The sequence below is a fragment of the Abrus precatorius genome, unplaced genomic scaffold, assembly GCF_003935025.1.
Source record: "Abrus precatorius isolate BTA unplaced genomic scaffold, Abrus_2018 Scaffold11, whole genome shotgun sequence".
In the NCBI taxonomy this organism is placed as follows: domain Eukaryota; kingdom Viridiplantae; phylum Streptophyta; class Magnoliopsida; order Fabales; family Fabaceae; genus Abrus; species Abrus precatorius.
In genome coordinates, this window is record NW_020874303.1 from 11,209,976 (window position 1) to 11,234,591 (window position 24,616).

At 32.6% G+C, this 24,616-nt stretch overlaps 2 protein-coding genes across 5 annotated transcripts; both read right to left on the reverse strand.

Moving 5' to 3' along the window:
* Window positions 1-9,869: 9,869 nt before the first annotated feature.
* LOC113854121 (MLP-like protein 43) lies at window positions 9,870-10,809 on the reverse strand. The gene is made up of 2 exons (XM_027484981.1): window positions 10,617-10,809; window positions 9,870-10,157 (listed from the first exon to the last, which is right to left on the reverse strand). Exons 1-2 carry the CDS (start codon window positions 10,807-10,809, stop codon window positions 9,883-9,885), a joined length of 468 nt encoding a protein of 155 aa, XP_027340782.1. The 3' UTR covers window positions 9,870-9,882.
* LOC113854119 (pterin-4-alpha-carbinolamine dehydratase 2, mitochondrial-like) lies at window positions 10,468-22,815 on the reverse strand. 4 transcript variants are annotated; one of them, XR_003502736.1, is made up of 7 exons: window positions 22,670-22,815; window positions 22,440-22,510; window positions 22,227-22,312; window positions 22,038-22,155; window positions 21,882-21,950; window positions 20,262-20,451; window positions 10,468-11,955 (listed from the first exon to the last, which is right to left on the reverse strand). XR_003502736.1 is itself a non-coding variant. In XM_027484978.1 (6 exons), the coding sequence occupies exons 1-6, from the start codon at window positions 22,780-22,782 to the stop codon at window positions 11,867-11,869; spliced, it is 567 nt and encodes a 188-aa protein (XP_027340779.1). In that variant the 5' UTR covers window positions 22,783-22,798; the 3' UTR covers window positions 11,615-11,866. The 4 variants fall into 4 exon arrangements, 2 of the variants coding, with proteins under 2 accessions (XP_027340779.1, XP_027340780.1); XR_003502735.1 differs by lacking the exon at window positions 20,262-20,451 and adding an exon at window positions 18,480-18,690 and having other exon boundaries at window positions 11,615-11,955; window positions 22,419-22,510; window positions 22,670-22,798; XM_027484978.1 differs by lacking the exon at window positions 20,262-20,451 and having other exon boundaries at window positions 11,615-11,955; window positions 22,419-22,510; window positions 22,670-22,798.
* Between the last annotated feature and the right edge of the window lie 1,801 nt (window positions 22,816-24,616).

The following is a 24,616-nucleotide window of genomic DNA, read 5'->3' on the forward strand; positions in this document are numbered from 1 at the left end:
CTTCTAATATTCTTCATAATACACTTTTAACACATCTTCAATGCTATTTAATATCAAACAAAACATAATTTTCTAAATAATGAAAAGAGGGTGTTACAGAAGTTCAATTTCTAAGGAAAATTATACTCCCTATTCTATGCATGCATTATCTCATGAGTAAGTATTTGAATTAGGAATTGTAAAGCAGAATGTCATTGATCCTTTATTAAAAGGGGTCGTGACATTTAGTGGTATTAGAGCATTGTCTAGGTAAACCTACAGGTGAAGTTACTAGGCTTCAGTTGTGTATTCTGAGCAAGGAGTCTCAGCAATAAATCATAAGTCAAAATTTTCTAATCGGTTGATTATGTGGTAGAACGAGCTTGGTCATCTTTGTTCTCTAGCATTTAAACGTAAGAAATTTTGGCATATGAGGCTTGGGTAAGCTCTAGAGGGGTCATGTTATTGAGTAATGTGCCATTGAAATGAGCAATAATGTGTTGTTGAGATAGTGTGTTTGTTAGTTGTTTGCTTGTAGATGTTAATATTGTGCTGAATAAGTTGAATTGTTATGATATGTTCAATTTTAAAACACTATTGTGCCCGAAATTTGTGTATAAGTTGTGTTGCTATGTGCTGGTTTGTATATATATGTTGTAATTGGTAGATGGCTGGTGTAGTTGAATAATTGAATTTAATATAGAGCTGGCTGTTAGTATTATAAGATAATTTTGCCTTGCGTTAAGATGGCAAGACTGCCAAGAAAACATGTATCAAATCCTCCTCCACCTAATATGAATCAGATGACTCACGCTATAGAGGTTATGGCAGTGGCTGTGAGGCAAAGCTTAAAAGTTGTTCAGCAATAGCAAGCTGCAAATCAAGTAGCCGCTGCAGCTCAAGCAGCAGCAGCAGCAGCTACTACTATAACAACACCGCTGCCTGAGTACCAGGGGCTATCCGAATGTAGGAAGTGCGACCCTCAATAGTTTACCAGAGTTGATGGACTAGATTCTGCTGAGCTCTGGATCTGAGAGATTAAGAAGATCTTCCTCACCATGGGCTGTACTGAGGAGAGAAAAGTTATGTATGTTATGTACATGTTGACAGGGGATGCAGAGATGTGGTGGCAGAGAGCCCATGATATATTGGAGGCCTGAGGAGAGGCCATTACATGGGCAGTATTCAAAAGTAGCTTTATGGAAAATTCTTCCCACCCAATGTTCATGTTGCAAAAGAGAGAGAGTTATTAAGTTTGGTGCAAGGGAACTCATTTGTGTATGAGTACACAATTCAATTTGAGCATCTCTACCGATTTTATTTCCACCCAACTTTTAAGGAGTAGAGATGCCAAAAGTTTTTAGATGGGCTAAGGACGAATATTAAAAGGATCTTGATTCCACTTAGAATCACCAAGTTTTCTGACTTGGTGGACCATGAGACATCCCCATTATTATTAACAGTTTCATCCCAATTATTATGTTACTATGTCCAACTTAAGAGATTCTAATAAATTCAACCTGTTCAGTAAATATAAATGAAGGCATATATCCCACATATAATCCACATCTACATATATATAGAGTTGTTGTTCAACAGTAGATAATATAATACAGACCTCCTACCTTTCCTAGGTTATTCTAGTATTTTACAAAACTAAAGGAAAATGAAGGTCCGGCAAAAAGATCCTATGCACTCATAATTAACATATACCCCATTTTTTACTATTTTTGTTTCTTTTCAAGCAGATCACTCTCTTCTAGTCATCTAATCCATCTAGAGAAGGATTGTTTGGAAGGCAAGTATACCCATCAAGAAGTAATAAAGGGTTCTCAAAATATCGTCCTACAAGGATTGATTTCGAATTACTAAGAATTTTCTAATTTAATTGTTTAAGCTTCAAAGATACGAGATTAATTAAAAACAAGAATTTATAAAATCAATTATAAAACTAAGAGTAAGGAACACAAAACACGTCTTGGTTACACTTATCAGAGAAAAACCTAGGGCGTATGGGTGTTCTCATTCAATCCTTTATGTTATTTTGCTATTTAGATCTAAACCCGATTTCCTTGTAATTACCAATCATTCATACGAATACTATTAATATTCACTGGTCATGCAATATTAATATTCTTTTCTCTAAGTTAATATCCCTAATGGTCATGCAAGTTATCAATTTAGAGAAAGCCTAAGGAACCTATGAATTTGTTAATTCAATAACGATTAGAAGAGGAAGATTGGTTTGGTCTACCTAATATTTTATCTCGTTTTATCCTATAGATCTATTAATTAATCGAGGTACGATCGCCTGACGATGTAATTAATTAGGGTTAAGAGTGAGGAGCGATAGGATAAATTCTAATCACGGAACAGAATTTGAATTAAGATTCAAACATCAAAATCTCATAAATTCATAAACAGTAATCCTCATAGCCCTAGCTATAGATTTAGTTATTCATGTAGAAAGAAAGAGCTAAAATAATCAATAACATATCCATAATGAAGAGATATAGCAAACTAGAATATGAGATGAATCTTCGGTCTTCAAGTATAGTCGCTTGAAGCAAGTTTCTGCCAAGAGTATGCTGAGAAGTCATGCAAGAGAGGCAAAAAATGATTGAAAACTCGAAAGACTAAGGTTGTGTGTAAACTTGTGTCTAAAAGATACCTCTGACGATCCTCTCTTCTCCTATTTATAGAATTTAAACTCCTTTTAAAATTACTAAGATTAGGGTTCCAGAAATGAGCATGGCCGTGCACCTCGTGCATTACATCGAAGCACCCTTGTGCTTTACTGAGCGTGCTTATTGTTGATTTGGGCCCAAAATGCACCAAAACTCACTTCTGCCTCTTTTCTACCAAACTGCGCAAACAATATATAAATTTGTGTAAAATCTCAATGAAGTAAAGGTTAGATATAAATATATGGTTGTAAAAAATGGCCAAATTACAAACTTATCAAGGATCAACATGAAGGCCCAGGTAAGCTGTTGCACAATACATGGGGTAGGGAATCTCAACTCTAATAGGACTCTGCATAATTATGGGAACAATATGGGGGTTGTTAATAGTTGTAATAGTATCACATAACCCGTAAAGATAATAGTTTGATTAGCATTATTATGGCTCCACATTCTTGATCCCATACTAAAAGTCATGTTTTGCTCAATAATGGGAATACTCCCAGCACTCATTTTGCATCCATAACATAGTTAATAGACACAAATAAAGAAAGGGTAAGTAGATTATTCATAAATTATTTCATAAGGCAATATTAATTGCTTAATAAAGATAACTACTAGGTTGAAGATTGAGAGTTTTGTATTATTTCATAAGACACGTGATGTATTATTTCTTTTCTCCATGGAGTAACTAATTATCCATTTAATGTTCTAGGTTGAAGATTGAGAGTTTTGTACCCCCAATCCAGATAGTGCCATATGTACAACATCCTAAATAGGGAACCAAGCAACCGTACTCAAATTCTATTATGGTCACTCATTGTGGCTCACACTCTAACCAATCTTGGTACGTTCTAGTGCCTGTCAGGATTGTTTAGCATATTTCTCACTGCCTGCGACACAAATTAGCTTGGTTTGGTCTATTGCTAGGACTTAGGTATCTTACTATCCTCTATGGTAAAATCAACACTATTTGCCCCTCGCTTGTACATAGCGTTTTCAACCATTGTCCCTATGAATTGTTTCGTAATCACAAAATGAATTCTAGCCATTAATCTGTTCATTGAATACACACCTATCATAATCATTCATCCCTTAAAACAAGATAATCATTCATTTTATGGACATGACTATTTTTAGATTTTTCCAGATTTCATGCATCAATTTGTAAAATTCATAACTAATTCAATACAAATTCAAAAATCATGAAATTGCCTAGGTTTTTTTTTATGTGTCTACTTTTCAACAAAAATACGCACATAAATAAATTTTACACATAAAGTAACACTTAACTTTGTTTCTTTCTACTGCTCACATGATGTCACTTTTAGAATCCAGTTTGTAAAATTTGTAATAAATTCAATTCTCTTCCAAAACACATGAGACCAGTGATATTATTCTTAGTATTATGTCTATTTTGATGTAAAACTACTTTCAAATTCAAAATGTTTACATACATTAATTCGTGCTTTAATTTATCAATACATGTCACATGTTAGTAAAATTCTGCAATTGCATATTAAAAGAAATCATAAGTTATTCAAGTCACCACCAAAATTGATGAAATCAGTGGCATTCTTTCACTTTGCTTATATAGTTTCACAAAAAATTACAAGTAGAAAATTATCACTTTCATATCTCAGAACTTGTCCTAATTATTCTCTATTGCTCACATTAACTCACTTCTCAGAATCAGTTAAATATAAAAATTATAAATATTTTATTTGAAGTCCAAAATTAATCAAACCAGTGAGGATATTTTTCCTATATTATCTATTTTCATGTAAAAATATGAATAAAATAACGCCATATATATCCTTAAAACCAAAGCTCAAGTTCTCAGCAATATGTACAAACCATTAATTTCATAAAACAACAACTTTAGAAAATCATAAGTATTTTGTTTTAACTTCAATTTAAGTAAACTTAGTGAGTATGGTTTCCTTATGAAGTATAGTTTTGTATAAAAATATAACTATAATCACGTCATGCATGAATTTTAAGAAGAAAGTAACTTAAAGTGAGTTGTTCTCAAGAATCATTTACACACATCATGATATTCAAAAATTCATATCTATTTTGTTTTAAATCCAAATCAAGTGAAACCAGTGAGAAATATTCCAATAAGAAGTCTATTTTTATAATATAAAATAACTCCACAAACAAATATCAAAACAAAATTGAATCAAGACATACTGATCCTAGAATATTGTTTTCATGTAGTAGAAATTAGAAAAATCATAACTAATTCAATTTAAATCAAAATAAAGTAAAACCAGTGGAAAATTTTCAAAATTTAACTGTATACATGAATAAAATACAAAAAAAATTCTAAGTTTGTCTTATATTTTACATTATTTGAGATTCAGTCCTTTTTCTTTATGCTAATTGCAATTAGGTCCTTTTTCCAAAACTTGAAGAAGTCAGGTTGTCCAGCATGTTTTTTCCTTGCCTCTAAGTCATTGTCCAAGTCTCAATATGGTCAAAAACATTCCTTTGGTCCTACTACTCATATGATTAATTATTTTAAACTTTTTGAAATCTATTTATGGTCCAATCATAGTATTTTCTCATTTAAAAGTTCAATCCTTCAAATTTAATTTCATATCTTGGTTAAATTTATATGACTCTTATACTTCAGAGGTTTCAAAAACTGTCCAAGAGTCCAGAATTTATTTCTTAGTAATTTTTTTATTTTTAAATCATTTTCCTTTTACCCTTTCATTCAAAATCTTTAAAAATACATTTAAATTATTATTTCAAGTCAAAATAAATCTAAAATATCAAGAATATTATAATAATATAAGACAATATCTTAGGAAAATTTTTATGATTTTTAAAAAATTTTAAAAATAAAAATCAACACAAAAAAAAATTCCTTTTTATGTTCTACCAAAGCATAATCACGAAATTTTTACTAAGTTAAGAGTGTTTATGCCATATAAAAGTCAAACAAAAACTTAGAACTCATATCATGCATCAAAAGAATATTTACAGAAATAGTAGATAATTTCTAATAGAAAACTCCTGATTATTTATAGAAAACTTTAACAAAAGCCTCAATCAATTTCAAGGCATGGATTTACATATAATCAGCATAATATCATAACAATAACACATAACAAGCAAAGTTATCAATAAAATTCCCTCAAAATACCCACTTATAGTTGGTTAAGATTTTTCTATTTCGCTATTCTTAACAATTTTCTTGGATTTTCTTGTGCAAGTAAATTTTGTTTTCATATAGTAAATAGACCCATGAAATTTTCATTCAATATAAAGGCTTAAGGGTTCCCCTTGACTCAAAATTAATTAGCAAAAGTATTCCCCCAATTTATGAACTATACTCCCCTCCCTTACTTGATTTTGTCTTTGCCTTTTTGGGTGAGGTTGCACAGGTGTGTTGATCTCCTCTTCTTCCTCTTTTCTTGGTCTAGTTTAAGCCTCTTTATTGCCCTTCCAAGTCAGCTTTGAGTTTTTTTCTTAGTTACTTTCTATTTTTGGGTTATTTTCCACCAAATATTTTGAAAATACATTTAAGTTAACATTTAAATTCAAAATATTGCTGAAAACTCCATAATAACACAATCAAGTATTTGACCTATGAGAATAATTTTCATGATTTTAGGAATTTTTTAAAATAAAAAATAATGTAAAACAATTCTATACTAATTAAAACTGCCAATTATCTTTAAAATTTGTGAAAATTTTGACTTATACCCAAACAAAGAGGAAATCACGAATTTTATTTCAATAATACTATAATCAAGTCATACAAAAATCAAACATAGGTTAAAAATTTAGTTCATACATTTAAAATGATATTTGCAAAAAACAACATAATCTAAGACAAAAAAAAAAAAAACTCAAATTCGTAGAAAATTTCTAAAAATGATTTCAATTTCAAAGCATAGAATCACATATGTTCATCATAATATCATGAACATAGCACATGATAAGCAAATTCATCAATAAGATTTTCCCCAAACACCCCTTTACAGTTTGTTAGGGTTTTTCTGTAGAATTTTCTATTTTTATTGTTTTTAGGGATTTTCTTAGATTTTTTTGTCCAACCAATTTTAATATCATATATCAACTAGGACCATAAAATTTTCATCAAATAAAAAAGAATAAGGGTTACCCTTGAGTTCAAATCATTTAGCAAAAGTAGCCCTTAATTTATGAACCACACTTTCCTCCTTTACTTGATTTTTGTGAAGTTGAAAGTGGGTGGTTGCCTTCTCTCTCTTTCTTATTACTATGTGGTATGTTTTGAGTTTCCTCCTTACTCCTTGAAGTCAGCTATCTAACGTTGAAAAAGAGCTACTAAGGAATTGGAGTTTTTCTACTTAATTGTTTGGTGGGGTATTAGTCTTTTGTCTAGTTTTTCTTTGAAATTTTCAAGTATTGGTTACGGAATAGGTCATGGTTGATAGTGTGGGATTTCTTTTGTATGTGTTTGTTATTGTCAAATGGTTGAAAGGATTTGAATTTGCTAAAATAAGAAAATTTTAGCAAAGTGTTCAAAGTTGCTCCTTGACTTTTATGTGAACTTGGCTTTCAACTTGCATGAAATTTTTCAAACTTTTTCTTAGCTTCTTGTGTGATGAGGTTTTTATGGCTATATAGTGGGTTATTACTCCAACATTTTTTCTCATGAAATTGGCCCCATTTAGCCTCCTTCCATGTGTAAAGTGGCCTCCAAAAGTTTGCACAAAGTGGAAAAATTTGGCCTTCATGATGTCATTTGGTTTGTCTCTGTGTTTGCTTGTTGGTTTTAATTCTCTTGCTAATCAAGTCTAATTTTCTTTCTCTAATTATCATCAATTATTGGTCAATTTGAGTAGATTTTAGTTACAATTTAGTTAGACTAATTGGATAAGAATCTTGTGACTCAAGTGTCTTTTTCATAGAGTTTTGGTAGACCAAGCTTCCTCTCCCAATGACTTATCCCAATTAGCTAATTTCTTGCTCAATTATTGCCAATTTGACTTCACTTTTAGACTACAAACAATACAAATGAGTTGGATTAGATACAATGGAGAATTTTGTAAATTTTTACCCAAAATTCTAGCCTTTTCCATGTAGGCATTGTTTTTGTAGAATTTGATTTGAATTTTATACTCAAGTTTTGGACTTGGTTCTTAAATGACAATGACTCTATTTGGTCTAACAAATTGCCATTAAAATTTTAGATGTTTTCATGATCATCTTGCTCAAAATGAGCCAACATTCTAAGCCTATTTTAGGTATATCTTTTTTATTATTTTAACCAATTTTGCAACTGGTATTTAGTTTCCCATTTTTGTTTCTTCCCCAACTTATTTTAATTCTTGTAATCCTTAATTTAGATAGTTTAGAATCACTTGGATTGGTTTAAACAATTAATCTCTACTAAAATTTTTAGTCATACCTTACTTGCATTGTCCAATTCTTCCTTAAATTATCCTATTTTTTTTGTCAATTTTGCTAAGTGTGTTTCTCCCTTTAATTTTGCATATGATGTCTAATTCTAATATAATTAGGCTAATATGAATTAGATTGATGTGACATATTTTAGGTTTATATTTATAATTTTATTTTAATTTATAAACACTTTTAATATGCTTTGCTTTTAGAGTTTTTACTATTTTCTACTTATTGAAATAAATTGGGCCTATTACAAATAAATGTTTTAATTTTATATTTTTCGGTAATTCTAACTTCTGACTACTCTTTCGGCCATAGCTTTTTTTTATAGATATCATTTTTGGCTCATTCCAGTTGCAACACATCTAGGGCTTTAAAATGCATATATGGATCGCTAGATTTGGAGTTGATTTCAATTTTTTTTTATTTTTTTTTAAAGTTGAGGCAGATTTGTTGAATATTATTGCCAAATTGCATTTGGATCCTTTGTTATTAGATAATTGTATTTGGGCTTGTAGTTATAATTAAGACCCAAATTTTGCCATTTAGTTTACCTTGATCAGAGCTTATAAATAGGCTAATAAGGTTTTGATTTAGGAAGGGAGTGATTAAACACTTTGAAATTTTGAGACTTGGCCGAAATAAGAATCCTTATTTTTTACTTTCTCTCCAACTATCTCGTTCTTTTCTCATTCTTATGTGGGTTAAGTGCTTCGATAGAAGACTAAACCTCTCGTTCAATCCGCAGAATCTAAACGTTGTAATTTCAACTTGAGTTCTGTGCGAAATTGCTCCGAGTTTGTTCTCTTTTTCTCTCTAATCTCAGAATTATATATTGCGATCATGATTAACTTTTCTATTGTTAGAATTCAAATTAAGACTCGATGCTCTGATTTGATAATTAATGCAGATTAGGTTAAATGATTATTTGATTTAATTCGTAACTCTGTTCAATTAGATTATTCAATTGAATTAATAATTGAATTGAGTGATTGTCCAAACGCATATTTAAATCTTTAGATACTGTGATAGACAGAGTTACACGCATTTAGTATTCTGTGTATTGATATTTTTTAATTTATTTTTACTCAATTTTATTTTGTTCATAATTCAATTTTATTAATTTACAATTTTCATACAAGCATTTAACACGATTCATAAATTATGAAGTTTGTCCTTGAATACTTTGATATTTGCTTTATAAAATTTTAAAAGATGTTTATCAAATATTTATATTGTGATGAAATGTATGAAATTGATAAAATAAATATTATTTTGTTTGTTTTTGCTCAATTTATTAATGTTAATTTAGTAATATGTTAATTATATTTTTTTAGTATTGTCATTATTTAAAAAGTTCACACATTTTGGTATTCACTGGTTATGGGGATCGATATTAACATTTTTTAAGCTGTAAGGATAAAAACTACATGATTGAAAACCAAAATGAAAGCAATAGATTTAAACACGCATACACACGTATCATGGAAAGGATTAATTTAATTTAGTGTCTATTTTGATATTTATAAATTATCTTGAATCGATCGATGTTGTAATTTAAAATTACTAACCACAACGAAAAATGATAAAGAGAAAAAGAGAGTAAAACTGATAAATAAAATTGAGACTAAAACAGGAAACGACTTTGATGAGCATTAAGTCACACGGTACAGCATAATACAGCACCATAACTTATTTTTCCTTGCCCAGCTCACGCTTAGTAGAGGCTGATGCAATTTATTATTGTTTAACATTAAGTCACACAGTACACATAATATAGCCCCAAAATGAGCTTTATATTGATGTTGATTTATTTTTGGTCTTGGGTAAGGTAAGCATCAATGTCTTTGCTCACCTCAACTGCAAATTGTAACAAGGTGTGAGGATCGGGAATGTCGTGATTTTGTTTCTCATATTCCATAACCCAATGCACTTCACTGCCTTTTATCTTTGGAGTAGCTTGATTTATAAACTTGAAGCTCTTGTAGTATCCAAATATGTCTCCCTCTATAACCTTGAAGGTCATTTTATTATTCTCTCTGTCTATGCCTTCAACCACCTCCTTAGCAACCCATGCTTTCCCATCTATTGTTGTCCAAAACCAAAAATAAAAACAAAAATTTGATCTTAGTAATAATCATCACTTTAAAGTCAAGATAGAATGAACATTTATGAACTGCAATAGACATAACTAATATATAGTAGTAAAAATTTTTTTGGGTATCTTCTAACACAATAATTTGAATTAAGAGGGCTGTAAGTTAATACAATAAACTAATTTGCTTATTGAGATTTTTTATTTTGAATTAAACAGTGTAAAAGAGTACCATTTGGTTTAATAAGTTTGATTTAGCTTATTTTAATATAAGAACATAATCTTTCTTCTTTTTTTAGTATTTTGCAAAAGGTTTAAAAATATTAAATATGTTTAATGTAAGATAAAAGTATATGTATCATGGATGTAAAATAATTTGCAAAAGTGCAATACATGCAAGCGGAACCTAGCTGTTTGTTGATAAAATAATGAAGTCGAAGTTGCCATACCAAGTAAATAATTCCAGGAGACGATAGATCCTTCGTCACCCCATTCACCTTTATGGATTTTAACAGCCTGTACTTTTTCAGGACAAATTTTGGCAATGTGGTGTGTTCTGTTGCACATAACATCATAGAACTTCTCAGCAGAAGCCTTGATATGCACTTTAGTTTCCACCTTCTGAACTTGAGAGTTTGCCATAATTTCTTCTCTTAAGATGGTGTAGAAAATAATATTTCTTCTCTCTTAAGATGGTATAGAAAAAAATGTGCACACTAACTGTATATATAGTTTTGAAAAAGTTAAAGAGATCTAAAGATTAATCAAATAATGCATAAAAACAATTATGGCAGCATCCCATTAAGATGTATTTTAATTTTAATATATTTTATTGGTCAGTTGTGAAGGGAATATGTGCTTGGTGATGTTACCATAACCCCCACTAGCAGAGGTAACATCTTTCCTTTACAGATTTCGGCTGGGATAAAGATGCTGGCAATAATATGGCTCCACGGGGCCACATATTGGCATGGGCATGCAACTTCAACCAATTTTGTTATTTATTCTAAGGATTTAAACAAAAATTTTGTGATAAAATTAATGATTATGTGAAGTAAATTAACAATCGAATGATCCTTTGCATTAAGTTCATCACACTGGGTACCATTTGTTTCTCCAATTATGACATTGAAAGGAGATACACCAGTTTCCAGTCCAACCTGGATGTGGTTGAGACATACCATCCTTCAAATCGAAGATGATATTAGAAGTAGCAGCTACTGCTGAGAAAGATTATGAGGAGTTGGTGGAGGGTTTTATCTTCTTTGTTTAGAGGAAAGGGATGTTGTATTAGACACTGCGGTGTCAGATAGATAGATAGATAAGAGGAAGGAAAGAAGGGTGAATAATGTACTAAAAATACGAAAATCAAAAGCAAGAGGCTAAAAAAACATATTTGAAGGACTAAAATGCAATGGAACATGGATAAATCAATCATTAAGGTGCATAGCAGAATTACCCAAACAAATCCTTGGTTCTCTATCAATTTGCTGGTGCTAAAACTGGCGAGCAGTGGGATACTACACATAAATGTCTTCCACTTACGTAAAGGTGAAAATATAAACACAAGAAACTTTTTCCATCCTTACCTTGGTGAAAAAACAACATAAATGTACCACAAATCTTGCCAGCACTTGCTATAAAAAAGAAGAAAAACATTACTAGCAACTTGGATCTCTTCAACTGCCTCTTTGATAATTCAGTCAGAAGCTTTCCGTCTTAGTAACTCATGCAAATTAAGCCCATTGATCTTAGCAGCAAGTATGAAGTCATTCTCTGTCAGCCCACCTACATATCATGGATCACTTTAGATATAAACAAGTGAAGTATTAGGGGGAAAAATCCTGAAAAATGAAATTAAATAACAGCAAAGGGAAAATTTGGAATGAAGTTTAACAGGGTTGGAAAAAATTAAGATACAATGATGTTGTTAAGCTAGACTGAGCCAGCAAATCACAGTTAATCACGAAATAGTGTGGTTAACCTATCTTAGTAAATGTACTATACAGATGCTACGGCTTATTACAGATGTAAATAAGTTGAATACATGACTATGCCCAATTTTTTTAAGATACACATAAATACAAGCGACTAAGTGAAAGCAATAGCAAGGGTTCATGATTAACTAATTGACTGTTCAATAAAAAGGCGAGGCTAAACAAATACGTACATACATACATACAATTTCTTTCTTCATAGTTTCTCTCCGGTCAACCACATTTTAATGGATAAAAACTGAAACCTCAGACAACCAATCCTATTCTGCACTCCTTTTCCTTTCAATGTGATAAACAGCTAAAATAGTCCTTGTACCAAAGTTACTAAATCCATAGGCAATCTGTATAAAAGCCACAGAGCATGTAGGCTGTAGCTTTTCTTTTCTCTCTAAACAGGAAGAAAATAAAATTCTTACAGCATTTCAGAGAAAGAAAATAGTAACATCTGAACTCCTTAAGTGTTTTTTTTAACTTTACCCCTTAAATATTTGGGATAAAACATAGAACATACTATATATTGAAGTTAATTTAATGCCCCGCATAATGACAGATAAATGGAATCAATCTGGACATATATCACATCAATGATACACAGAAATGTAATACTGGTTCCATCGATGTTATCATTATGCTGGGCTCCAATTTTTAGAAGTATTAGCTTTCAGGCCATAGTCGGGAATAGAGAAATAGTCAAAAAAGATAAAAGTTTTGACTGAGAATTGTAACGCCCCGAATTTCAGTAATATTAATTAGTGTTATTTATATAAATCTATATATATATATATATAGATATATATATATACGTGTGTTGATTTACTTGATAATGATGTTTATGTGTATTAAGTATATGAATATGTGTATGCATGATTGGATAGGACTGAAATGGGCTAAGTACCTAAGTGCTGAGAGAAATACTGGGCTGTTCTCGCTGCAGCGAGAGGATTCTCGCTGTAGTGAGAGGGCCCTGGAAAGAAGCACTGAAACTGTCACTTTCTCGCTGTAACGAAAGAGCGACAGTTTGGGTGCAATCTCGCTATGGCGAGAGGGTCTCGCTGTAGCGAGATTCTGCAGAAACCAGTGTGCAGTTTCGTCTGTTCTTGTCACTGCAGTGTGAGGGCGTATCACTGCAGCGAGGGGACCTCGCTGCAGTGAGAATATCTCGCTGTAGCAAGAGTGTCGCGATCAGAAAAGGAATTTAAAGGAGGTTAGGATTCGGGGAGAGTTATTTCTCCCTCTCCCTTCGAAATCTCTTCTATCCTTTCATTCCCAAACCCTTTTCTACCAATTACATTGCCTCCAAAGCCGTTCAGGAGCTTGATTAAAGGTTGAATCCGTGTGGGGAATACTTGGAGGTGAGTTTTAATGATTAGGGTTTCGGTTTTTCATCCCTTTCTCTATTCTCGTGGTTTCCCTGGGTTCTCATGGAGTTTCTCCATGTGTTTAGGATGAAATCCGTGAATGGGGAACACTTCTTTGTGGATTTAGCATGTGGATCTTCAATTCGAGATAAGGGAAGACTCTACCCTATCTCAATGTATTATAATTCTTGTGTGTTTTATTGATTAATGCAATGTGACTGAGATAGGAAGTAGAAATTGTGTGTTTGATAGAAATTGATGTGCAATGTGATGTGTGCTGGAATAGTGAGGCCCTGTGGGAGAAATTATGTATGTGGGAATGCCATTGTTGAGAAAGGAGAACAAGAAATATAGGATGAATCTGTGTGTTTTGACTACAAACAGGAACATATATTTATAACAGAAACTATTGATACAAAATAAGAAGTTACTGTAATTACAAAGATACTAATTTTTTTATTTATAATATTACTATAATTACATAATTTCAACACTCCTCATGCACGAGCATATAAATTATATGCACCATGTTTGTTGCATATATAATTAATTCGAGGACCTCTTAAAGACTTGGTATAGATATCTGTCAATTATGATGAGAATTTACAAAGCTAGTAGTGATGTCTCTAGATAAAATCTTCTCTCTAATGAAGTGACAGTCTATCTCAATGTGTTTAGTCCTCTCATGGAAAATTGGACTTGACGCAATATGTAAGGCTGCCTGATTATAGCAAATAAGTGTCATCTTTCTAACTTCTCCAAATCTCAATTCTGAATAGTTGTTAAGTCATTTAAGTTCACAAGTAGCTAAAATCATGGCTCAATACACTGCTTCTGCACTAGATCTTGTAACTATACTTTGCTTCTTGCTTTTCTAGGAAATTAGATTTCCACCAATATGGATGCTATAGCCAAATGTAGACCTCCTATTACTAGGTGATCCTACCCAATCTACATCTAAATATCCCACAACCTAAGTATGTCCTTTGTGTTCATATAAAAGACTTTTTCCTAGAGCTCCTTTAATATATTTCAAAATGCGGATTACTGCATCCTAATATCCATCACAAGGACAGTTAAGAAACTGAGTCGCCCCACTGATTGCAAAAAAGATATTTGGGCGAGTAATTGTCAGATAGTTTAATTTTCCAACAAGTCTCCTATATCTTTCTGGATCTAAAAGTGACTCCCCCTGATTTGGCAGAAGTTTCTTATTATGATCCATAGGAGTATCATCAGTTTTTGCCCCCATCAATCTTCTTTCCTCTAGGATATTCATTGCATACTTACTTTGAGAAATCATAACACCATTCTTGGATTGTGCCACCTTAATCCCCAAAAGGTATCAAAGTCTACCAAGATCTTTTGTTTGAAAGTGCTGACAAAGTTGTTGCTTTATCTATTCAATGCCATGATGACCACTTCCTATAATGACAATGTCATGTACATACACAATTAAGTAAATACAACCTGAGGTTGAATGACGATAAAAAATGGAGTGATCTACTTCACTTCGAGTCATGCCAGATTGTTGAACCACCATGCTGAATCTAACAAACCATGCCCTTGGAGATTGTTTGAGACCATAAAGGGATTTTGGGAGATGACAAACAAATCTTGAAGACTCTAAGAGGTTGCTTCATATAGACTTCTTCTTCAAGACAACCATGAAGGAAAGCATTTTTTATATCAAGCTAAAAAAGAGGCCAGTGACAAATAGCAACCATTGATATGACTAGCCAGACAGATGTCATTTTGACTACTGGGGATAAAATATCACTGTAGTCCAAACCAAATATCTATATATAACCTTTGGCCACCAAACGAGCCCTAAGGCGATCAATCTTACCATCAAGACCAACTTTGACTGTATAGATCCACCTACAACCAACAAGAGACTTCCTAGGAGGAAGAGGAATAAGGTCCCAAGTACCACTATTCTGAAAAACACACATTTCATCAATCATCGCTTGTTTGCAACTGGGATGTGAGAGAGCATCACTTGTGGACTGAGGAATAGAAATAGAGGACAAGACAAACAAGTATAATGGGAATAGGACAATCAATGATAATTCAAAGAAACATAATCAGGACAGGGATTACGAGTAGAGCTTATACCTTTACAAAGAGCAATGGGAAGTTCAATCTCAGAAGGCAAGCCCGAAGGAGAGATGTTGAGTGGCACGGTGGTACATAGAGGGGCTGACGACAGTGATATACCTGCAAAGGGTGCAAAGGAGGTGGTGTGGCAGAAGCATGAGATGGTTGTGGTGGAACATAATGGAAAGGCACGAAAGCTAGAGGGGAAGGAGGAGACTCAGAGACTGAAGCAGGAGGATTGGGTGTAAAGAAAAAAATAGATTCAAAGAAGGTGACATCAGCCGAAACCAAGTGGCGTCGAAGAGCTGGAGAGTAATACTTATAACCTTTCTGAGACCTAGTGTAACCTAGAAAAACACATTTGTGAGAGCGTGATTAGAGTTTATCAAGTCCCAGACTAAGGTCATGAACAAAGCAAGTGGACCCAAAGACACAAGAGGGTAAAAGGTGAAGGGACTAGTGAGAGTATAAGATAAAGTGAGGGACTTGGTTTTGAAAACCTGAAGATGGCATTCTATTAATAAGCAGTAAGAATAGCATCACTCCAAAAACGATGAGTATAGGCACAAGCGGTCTGATGAACGATACCATTAGAAGACATAAAATTTTGAAATTTATTAGATAAGTACTCACGAGCATTATCACTTTGTAAAGTACAAATTGGAACCCCAAATTAAGTTTTAATTTCAAAAAGAAAGTTTTAAAAATAGAAAATAACTCAGAACGATTTTTCATTAAAAATAACCAAGTACATTTAGAATAATCATCAATAAAAGTAATAAAATATTTTGAACCTAAAATAATTATAGTACGACTTGAACTTCACACGTCAGTGCGAACTACAGAAAAGGGAGAAGTAAGAACAATGATGGACACAACTAGTAAAAGAACGACGAGTATGTTTTTCTAATTGTATTGACTCACAGGACAAAGTAGATAACTTGGAAAGACTTGGTACTAAATGTTGTAACTTGGTTAAACTAAGATGTCCTAACTGAGCATGAATAAGAAGAGGTGAATCAATTACCAAACCAGCATGAGTAGAAGCATTCAAATGATAGAGACAATGAAACTCACATCTGGTGCCAATCATCCTCCCTAAACTCTGATCCTATAGTTAAACAGAATCTTTTGTGAAAGAGATAATACAATCAAGGGAAGGGAACGAGTGAGACGACTAATGCAATGTTAAAAGGGGATCCAGGAACATAAAGAACATTATCAATAGAGAGGGAGCGAAAAGGGTGGACAGTACCAATACCCTGAAATTGTGTTTGAGACCAAGCCATTGTGACAGGATAAATAATCAGATGTAGAAATAATGGAAAAAAGGGATTTATTACCAGTGATGTGGTTAGTAGCTGTAGAATCAAGGACTCATGATCCTACAGGTAAACAGAACCTTTTGTGAAAGAAATAATACAATCAAGGGAACAAGTGAGACGACTAATGGAATGTTAAAAGGGGATTCAGGAACGTAAAGAACATTTTCAATAGAGAGGGAGGAAAAAGGGTGGACAGTACCAATACCCTGAAATTGTGTTTGAGACCAAGCCACTGTGACAGGGTAGATAATCAAATGTAGAAATAATGGAAAAAAAGGATTTATTACCAATGATGTGATTAGTAGCTGCAGAATCAAGGACCCATGGTCCAAGGGAGGAAGAGGGAGAGACATCAACAAAAGAATTACCTATTTGCACAACAGAAGCAGTGGGACCAAAGGCCTGACGCTCCTCAAACCATTGAAGAAAGTCACTGTATGTGTGGGTGAAGGAACATGTGCTGGTGGTTGCTGAATTTTGATGTAGGAAGGGATAGAGGTGGCCATGGCACAACATGAACAGTACCAAACAGGGCAAGATATGCCAAAAAAAAAAAAAATTCAAGGACTTGTAACCTGGATCAAAGAATAAAGGATAAATCGGAGGACAGCAGCCTGCAGCGACTCCGACAAAACAAGCGGTAGCCGAAGACAGGGTTGGATGCACTAGGGAAGGAGAGAAAGCCAGCCAAAAAAAGCACGCTGGAAAGTTGACAGCGGTGTGAACAATGCAGCCAGAAAGTAGTTGGCAGAGTGAACAGTGTGGCCGGAAAAGTCATCGGCAGAGTGAACAGTGCAGCCAGAATATTCACCGGGTGGAATGAACAGTGGCAGCTAGAAAAAAATCAAAAACCGGAGACACATACGGTTTCTGAAAAAAATTACACCTATGAGCAATGAGGCCACAAAAAAGGACATATTAGGGTCTCCTCCTTGTTAGGCTCTTAATAACATGATGAGAAAAGATAACAAGAAACATAGGATGAATCCGTGTGTTTTGACTACACACCAGAACATATATTTATAATAGGAACTATTAATACAAACTAAGAAGTTACTATAATTACACAAGATACTAATTTTTCTATTTATAATATTACTATAACTACATAATTCCAAAGAATCAATCCTTTAGTTACAAAATTCTAAAACTTAATGTTATGAAACTACCGCTTATTTTCTTTCAAATCAAACTGGTTTCATTGGAAATGAAATTTCTAGGTCAAGTTATGCACATCTAAATCAGCTGATTCATATTGGTGTCTGAGAAAGAACAGTCGACTTCTTTGGCTTTCTGAGAACAGTTTATTTCAGTAACAATTCTGAAATTTTGAAGAAATCACGCTAATATGGTTTATATTTTAAATGAAAACAGTTTTATACAAAAAGCGTTCCTACAGCTCAAGACCTGTTTGAGTCTAGCTATAACAGATTGATGTACAGAAAATCCAACCAACTTCTCAAATTTGCTAGCCATGGTTAGGTTAATTATGAATAAACTGGATTCTATTGAAGGTTCACAGTAAGACTAACCTATTTCAAACTACTACGAACTTAGTATGAGGTAACCTTGACTTTTTACAAGACCAAAGAGCTTTCTAACTCCAGATATCCTCACTTCTACCCCGCCTCATAAAATTCAATTTTATACTAAGATCTTTCAACAATATTGGCAGTTTGAGTTGAATAGCCCTTAGATCATCTGCAAGTATCATGTACGGTTTCCTAGTGATGCTATTTATTACTACAAATCACAAAACAATATCATGTTGACCAGGTTTGTCTCTTAATGCCTCATTATAAGTGCATATGCCTGGTAGTTAGGGCCTCCTGTCCACCTACTGTATGATCAGAATCTACTGTAGTACATCGTAAATAGCAAAATACACACAACACATAGAGGAGAGAATGCATCGAGTTCTAAAAAAATGAAAAGTTTATAACAAAGTAAATATCCAAACACACATATTTAAATACTTGAAACTGAATGGGGAATATATTTGTTATATTTCATGAATAATGAGTACAGTATTTACATACAACTGTAACAGATTCTATCCCTAGAGTTTTGGGATTAGAATCAATCTATCTAAGGAAACTATACAACAAATCATAAGAATATCAAACTTTAATATCTTAACAGAATATATGCTAAATATATTCAGAATCTCAACATCAATAATCCAAGCAGGAAAATTTTCAACCACCACAAATATCTCATTAGAAGTAGCATTCTATTTTCATTTAAACTAAAATTAAATCATTTCAACTAATTCATGAGACAATAGGGAACATGTCATATGGACCCACTAGTCAATACAATAATCAATCCTCTAATCATATCTACTGCATGTAGAGTTCATTGTCTGTCTGGTTGAGAATATGATGGGAGAACATTCTCCATTGCTCAGTAAGCTCTACTCAGGATAGCTTTGCCTCCGAGCATTAGCCACATCCTACACCTCTATCATACCCCGCCATATAAATTCAAATGCTCATAAGATCATAGAGATTGAGCATTGGTGTTCCAACCCGTAGAAAACCAAGAAAGTTTGCCCTCCCCAATTCTGGTGACGCATGACTTCACCCCTTATCAATTTGTCAAATAACTGACATTCAAATTTATGTAATCAAACAACTTCAAGATTTCATGTGAATCTGGGGGCAATTATCAAATATGATAAATATGAGCATCCACATATTTCATCAATTCACACATTCATTTAATTGATCAAGTAGACAGAATTCATAAATATTGACCCACACACCCAATTAATATAGATGTAGCACACTCTCAATGCATGCAAGTATACACAAAATCCCTGATCATAGAGGACAAAAATGATCAATAATTATGATTGATTTAATTTCATATTTCAGTACCACACTTGAACATCAACTTTATAATATAATCAACAAATTAACAGAGAATACCCAAACTCACATTTCTACCCCCATCAACACCACCCCTAAGCATTCTTCTGTTTTGCAACCTGGTATATACATGAATTTATAGCAAGTTGCACACATATCACTTTATAACATTACCTAATATTCCATCTTATTTTATCATATCATTATTTATTTATTGATTATTACTAGGGCTGTGCATAGACAAGAATATCATAAAACCAAACGTGATCTACTAAGAAACCAATTATATAGATTGGATTTTGAACCAGTTCACCATTTTTATTTTTATTTTTCTCAAAACCAATTCAAAACTGGATTTTAAACATTTTTGGATCAAAAACAGTTTTATTAGAAGACACAATAAATTGCACACATAGAAAGAAAAATACAAACTTTGGTTACCCAAAAAGAGTGGGGCGGGATTTCTTGTAAGGCACTGCTGCAAACAAAGGCTTTTACAGTCCCAATGAAAACTCCCTCACTTTTCTGCACTGCCACTGATACGCTACCATTCCATGACACACAGGCATAACATAGAATTGGATGTTGATTTAACCATTCTCCTTGGACAAGATTCACAGACATCCATCAACTTGAAAACAAAACAAAAATAAAAATCAGATCCATCCTTCTTGGGCCAATGTAGTAGCAATCCAGTTCTAAAAATCTGGTAATTTTAATGTGGATTAGATTTAGCAATCCAGTTCAAAATCAACAGGCCTAGTTATTACTGGAGTATTACTTTTATATATATTTCCTTTGTACAGAGGCTTTTCAATAAAAATATCGCAATTGCCAAAAAAAGGCCTAATAGTAAGGAAAGGAACTCATATGACATGTTCTAGCTAATCACAAGGCTACCTAAATAACTGCTTAAGGACACAATTACTACATAAACACAAATAATCTGAGCCCCTGTGAGTTGATTAGCTTCTTATGCCTTGCCACATAATATTTTCAAGGTCTATCTCTATCATAGTTCTGAGTTCAATCCACAATAGGTCAGCAGTTACAGCAGTCCTCTATATTCAGCCTCAGTGTTGCTGTGAGAAACAATAGATTGCTTCTTAAATGACTAGGATACTAGATTTGAGCCAAACAAAACATAGTAGAGCCTGTAGTGGATTTCTGATCAATAGGATTGGAACCCCATTAAGAATCACAGAACGCTTCAAGCTGTAGGTCATGGATTTGTGAAGAGGAAGACCATAACCTTCAGGAGCATGCAGGAATTGGCATTCTTTATTAACAAAGAAGGATAAATCAGGAACTGAAGATGTCATATTGTAGAGCACCACCAGTAGATCTGTGAAGAGAAGGATCAGGAACTAAAGTTGTGCCCTAAGCTAATAGCTTTAGATTGGCAATCATTGGGGTAGGCAGGGAGTTAGAAGCAATTCATGAATGTATTTGACCTGAGGTAGTAGTAGACCACTAGTAGATGTAGGTATTACCTCAATACCTACGAAATAGTGCAGAGGTTCAAGGTCTTTTAATGCAAATTTGGAATGAAGCTGTGATGATAGTGTTGTCAAAAAAGACAAGAAGAGTGTAGTGGACGTAGAGATGAAATAGATGAAAAAGAAAGTGTAACTCTTGGCTGCTATAAAACCAAAAGAATGAACAGAGCATAGCACAGTTTTTTTAAAATACCGAGCTTTTCATGACAGGCCAATGATGACTAAACATGGGCCCAATTTGGATAAACTTATAAATAAGTACTTGTAAGAGTAAAAAAGTAAGTAGTTAAATGAATCAAACTCCTCCCATAAGTTAAAATCAACTTGTGCTTCTCTATTTTTTTTTTAGAAGCTCTCCCATATAACTTCTCTAAAATTTAAGGAGTATAAGCTGCTTTTAATTTATGAGATAAGTTGTATTTGTTCTCCATATTAATTTTCTTCTCCTATTAGGACATATCTAGAAATTTACCCAGACTAGGTCATGATCTTTGGATATTTTTATAATTCTGAAACCAACTTTGAGTAAATAATTTCAATAATGAGTAATTCATATTCATACCTACTGAATGAGTCCAAATCTCAATTGTAACATTATTCCAACCAACAAGGTGAAGATCAGGATGATGACCTACATTATACACATCATCGTTACACTTTCTAGTTTTCCAATAACATCAATAGACACTTGGTGCCGAAGCAGAGAATGTAATCATACCTTCAGCTTCAGCAAGATCAGCTATTATCCTGAAAAATTCCAATCCTTTGGTAAAAGTCTTTACTTTCCATGATCTCCTCAGCTTCAATGCACCATCCTCTTTCACCAAACTCCAATCCTGAAAGATGAGTAACAAAGATATTGACACTTAAATTGTCACAAGTTGAATATTTTATAGACAAAAAAAACCTCTGGAATCAGAGCGCATGCTGCGTCCTCAGCCATGGGTCGCAAATCCTTTGTATTGCATGGCACACACTTCTTATTTGACAGATCTAAAGTATATAAAATAAAAAAAATCAAATTGATACCATGAACACGTGTTATCAAACTAGGGTAGCTTCTAAAATGAATAGACAAAAATCAAACACAATAACACACAGAAAAATGTAGGTAACGCACCTTTGTTTGTAGTGCAAAATGTTGCAAATGAAAAGACTCCAGTTTGATCCTTACGCATATCACAACTCATTCTAAGAGTAACAGAATGAAGGGTTAGAATCGTGGAGGGGGTAAGAACACATCATTTTGTGGGTCTTCCAAAAATAGTGAGACATTTTATGAATCATCCGAAAATGGAGGATTTTTTCACCTAGAGTGAATGAGGCAACAATAGATTTAGGAGAAATTACCGTTTCCGAGTGTATGAATAGGCTTGGAAAAAGGACGACACTGGTAGTTTAGCGTTCGAAGCAGAGAGAGCGAGCAGAGGATTGCGAACATGCAGAACCCGACTCATTTTCATCCACGACTATGCACTGTAGAACTAACTTAATCCAGCAATTTGCACGGATTACCTGAGAACAAAAACAACAAAAAGATGTTTTTAATATTTTTTCGATTTGATATAAATTTTAAAAATAATACTTTTTTATTAAAAAGTATATTATTTTATAATTTTTGTTTTAGACATATAAAAAATATCTTTATTAAAAAATAAAATATTTATTATTAACAATAAAGCTTAGAAGACACTCATTAATATATTCTTTTTAACACATTATTAACAAAACTTTATTAAAAATTATAAAAATATTAATTTTAAGAATTAAAAAAACGTGAAATCAAATAGTTCATGAAAGGGTTTTATAGAAAAAAAGAAATTGTAAAAGAAAATATTTTAAGAAATTTTTTATAAATATTAATATTTAAATAGTAAAATATTAAAAATAAGAGTAATATAGTTGTGATAAACTGAAGTTTATAATCTAATCATTACTTAATACAAGATTATTAATAATAGGGACTAATTTTAAATATTTTGAAAATATTAGAAATTAAATTTTAATAATTACTTTTAAAGGTTAATTTTAAAAAATATTATATTTATAAAGGCTAAAAATATAATTAAGTATATATATATATATATATATATATATATAAAGATTTTTAAGGCTAAGTAACTCCTACATTTATTTGTATTTTTGTTTTTATTCCATATAAAAAATTTTAAAATTTTATATTCATAAATTTTCCAAAATTTTTAATTTGGTTCCTCTTCTTAAATATCAAAGTGATTCTTATATTTATCCGTATTTTTATTTTTAATCCTTATTTGCATTTTGCCACTACCTGTAAGCAATTGTTTGTTTTTGTGAATCAAAATTTTTTTAGTTCATTATTTAAGTTGGGATATGAATTCCACAAGTTGCATGAAAAATTAGAACACTCTGTCTCTAACAAATAAAAGCTCGGGGACAAAAGCAAGTGGTAAATTAAAATACTTTGTTTTTTACAAACAAAAATTTGCTCATAGGTGGTGACAAAAATGTGTTGTATCGAATATTGTATCAATATTAATGCAAATAAATTGATGTATCCAAATATATTTCATTATCACCTTTTTTTTTCCATCTAGTTTAATATAAATCTGACTAAGATCACGCACCTAGATGTGATGGGTGAATCTACTACTGAATTTTTTTCTTAACATTCGCAAGGTGTTCAACCTGAGACTTTGTTTAAACGATACTAAGCTACTTACCACTTAGACCAACCTCCGTTGGTTCATTATCACCTTTTCATTGACTACCAACTAGCATTGCAAATAACTTTATAACGTATGACTTTAATTTCAATTCCTTTTTTATTCATACATAGAAAAGTTATTTTTTCTTGGAGGATACACCTTTAGATGTTTTCTTTATATTTAGAGTATATTTTTAAGATGTGGAAATATAAAAACAGATATTGATGATTTAGACAATCAAGTTGAAATTGTAACACCTGTAACGCCTCGAATTTTGGTAATATTAATTATTATTATTCTTATATATATATATATATATGTGTGTGTGTGTGTGTGTGTTGGTTTATTTGAAAATGATGTTTTATGTGTATTAAGTACATGGATGTGTGTATATATGTGTATGTATGACTGGATAGGCTGAAAATGGGCTAAGTGCCTAAATGTAGGGCGTAACACTGGTTGTTCTCGCTGTAGCGAAAGGGCCCTGGGAGGAAGGACCAAAACTGTCGCCTTTTCGCTTTAGCGATAGAATGACAATTTGGGGTGCATTTTTGGGTGCAGTCTCGTTGTAGCAAGATTCTACAAAAACCAGAGTGCAGTTTTTTCTGGT

Coding starts and splice junctions, on each gene's coding strand:
- LOC113854121 (XM_027484981.1), bottom strand. CDS start 10,809: ATGGCAAACTCTCAAGTTCAGAAGGTGGAAACTAAAGTGCATATCAAG. Junction 10,158..10,616: donor CTCCTGGAATTATTTACTTG/GTATGGCAACTT, acceptor GGACAACAATAG/ATGGGAAAGCATGGGTTGCT.
- LOC113854119 (XM_027484979.1), bottom strand. CDS start 22,782: ATGAAAATGAGTCGGGTTCTGCATGTTCGCAATCCTCTGCTCGCTCTC. Junction 22,156..22,217: donor TGATTCCAGAGGTTTTTTTT/GTCTATAAAATA, acceptor CTCATCTTTCAG/GATTGGAGTTTGGTGAAAGA. Junction 11,956..21,881: donor GATTTGGACTCATTCAGTAG/GTATGAATATGA, acceptor CATGATATGTAG/GTGGGCTGACAGAGAATGAC.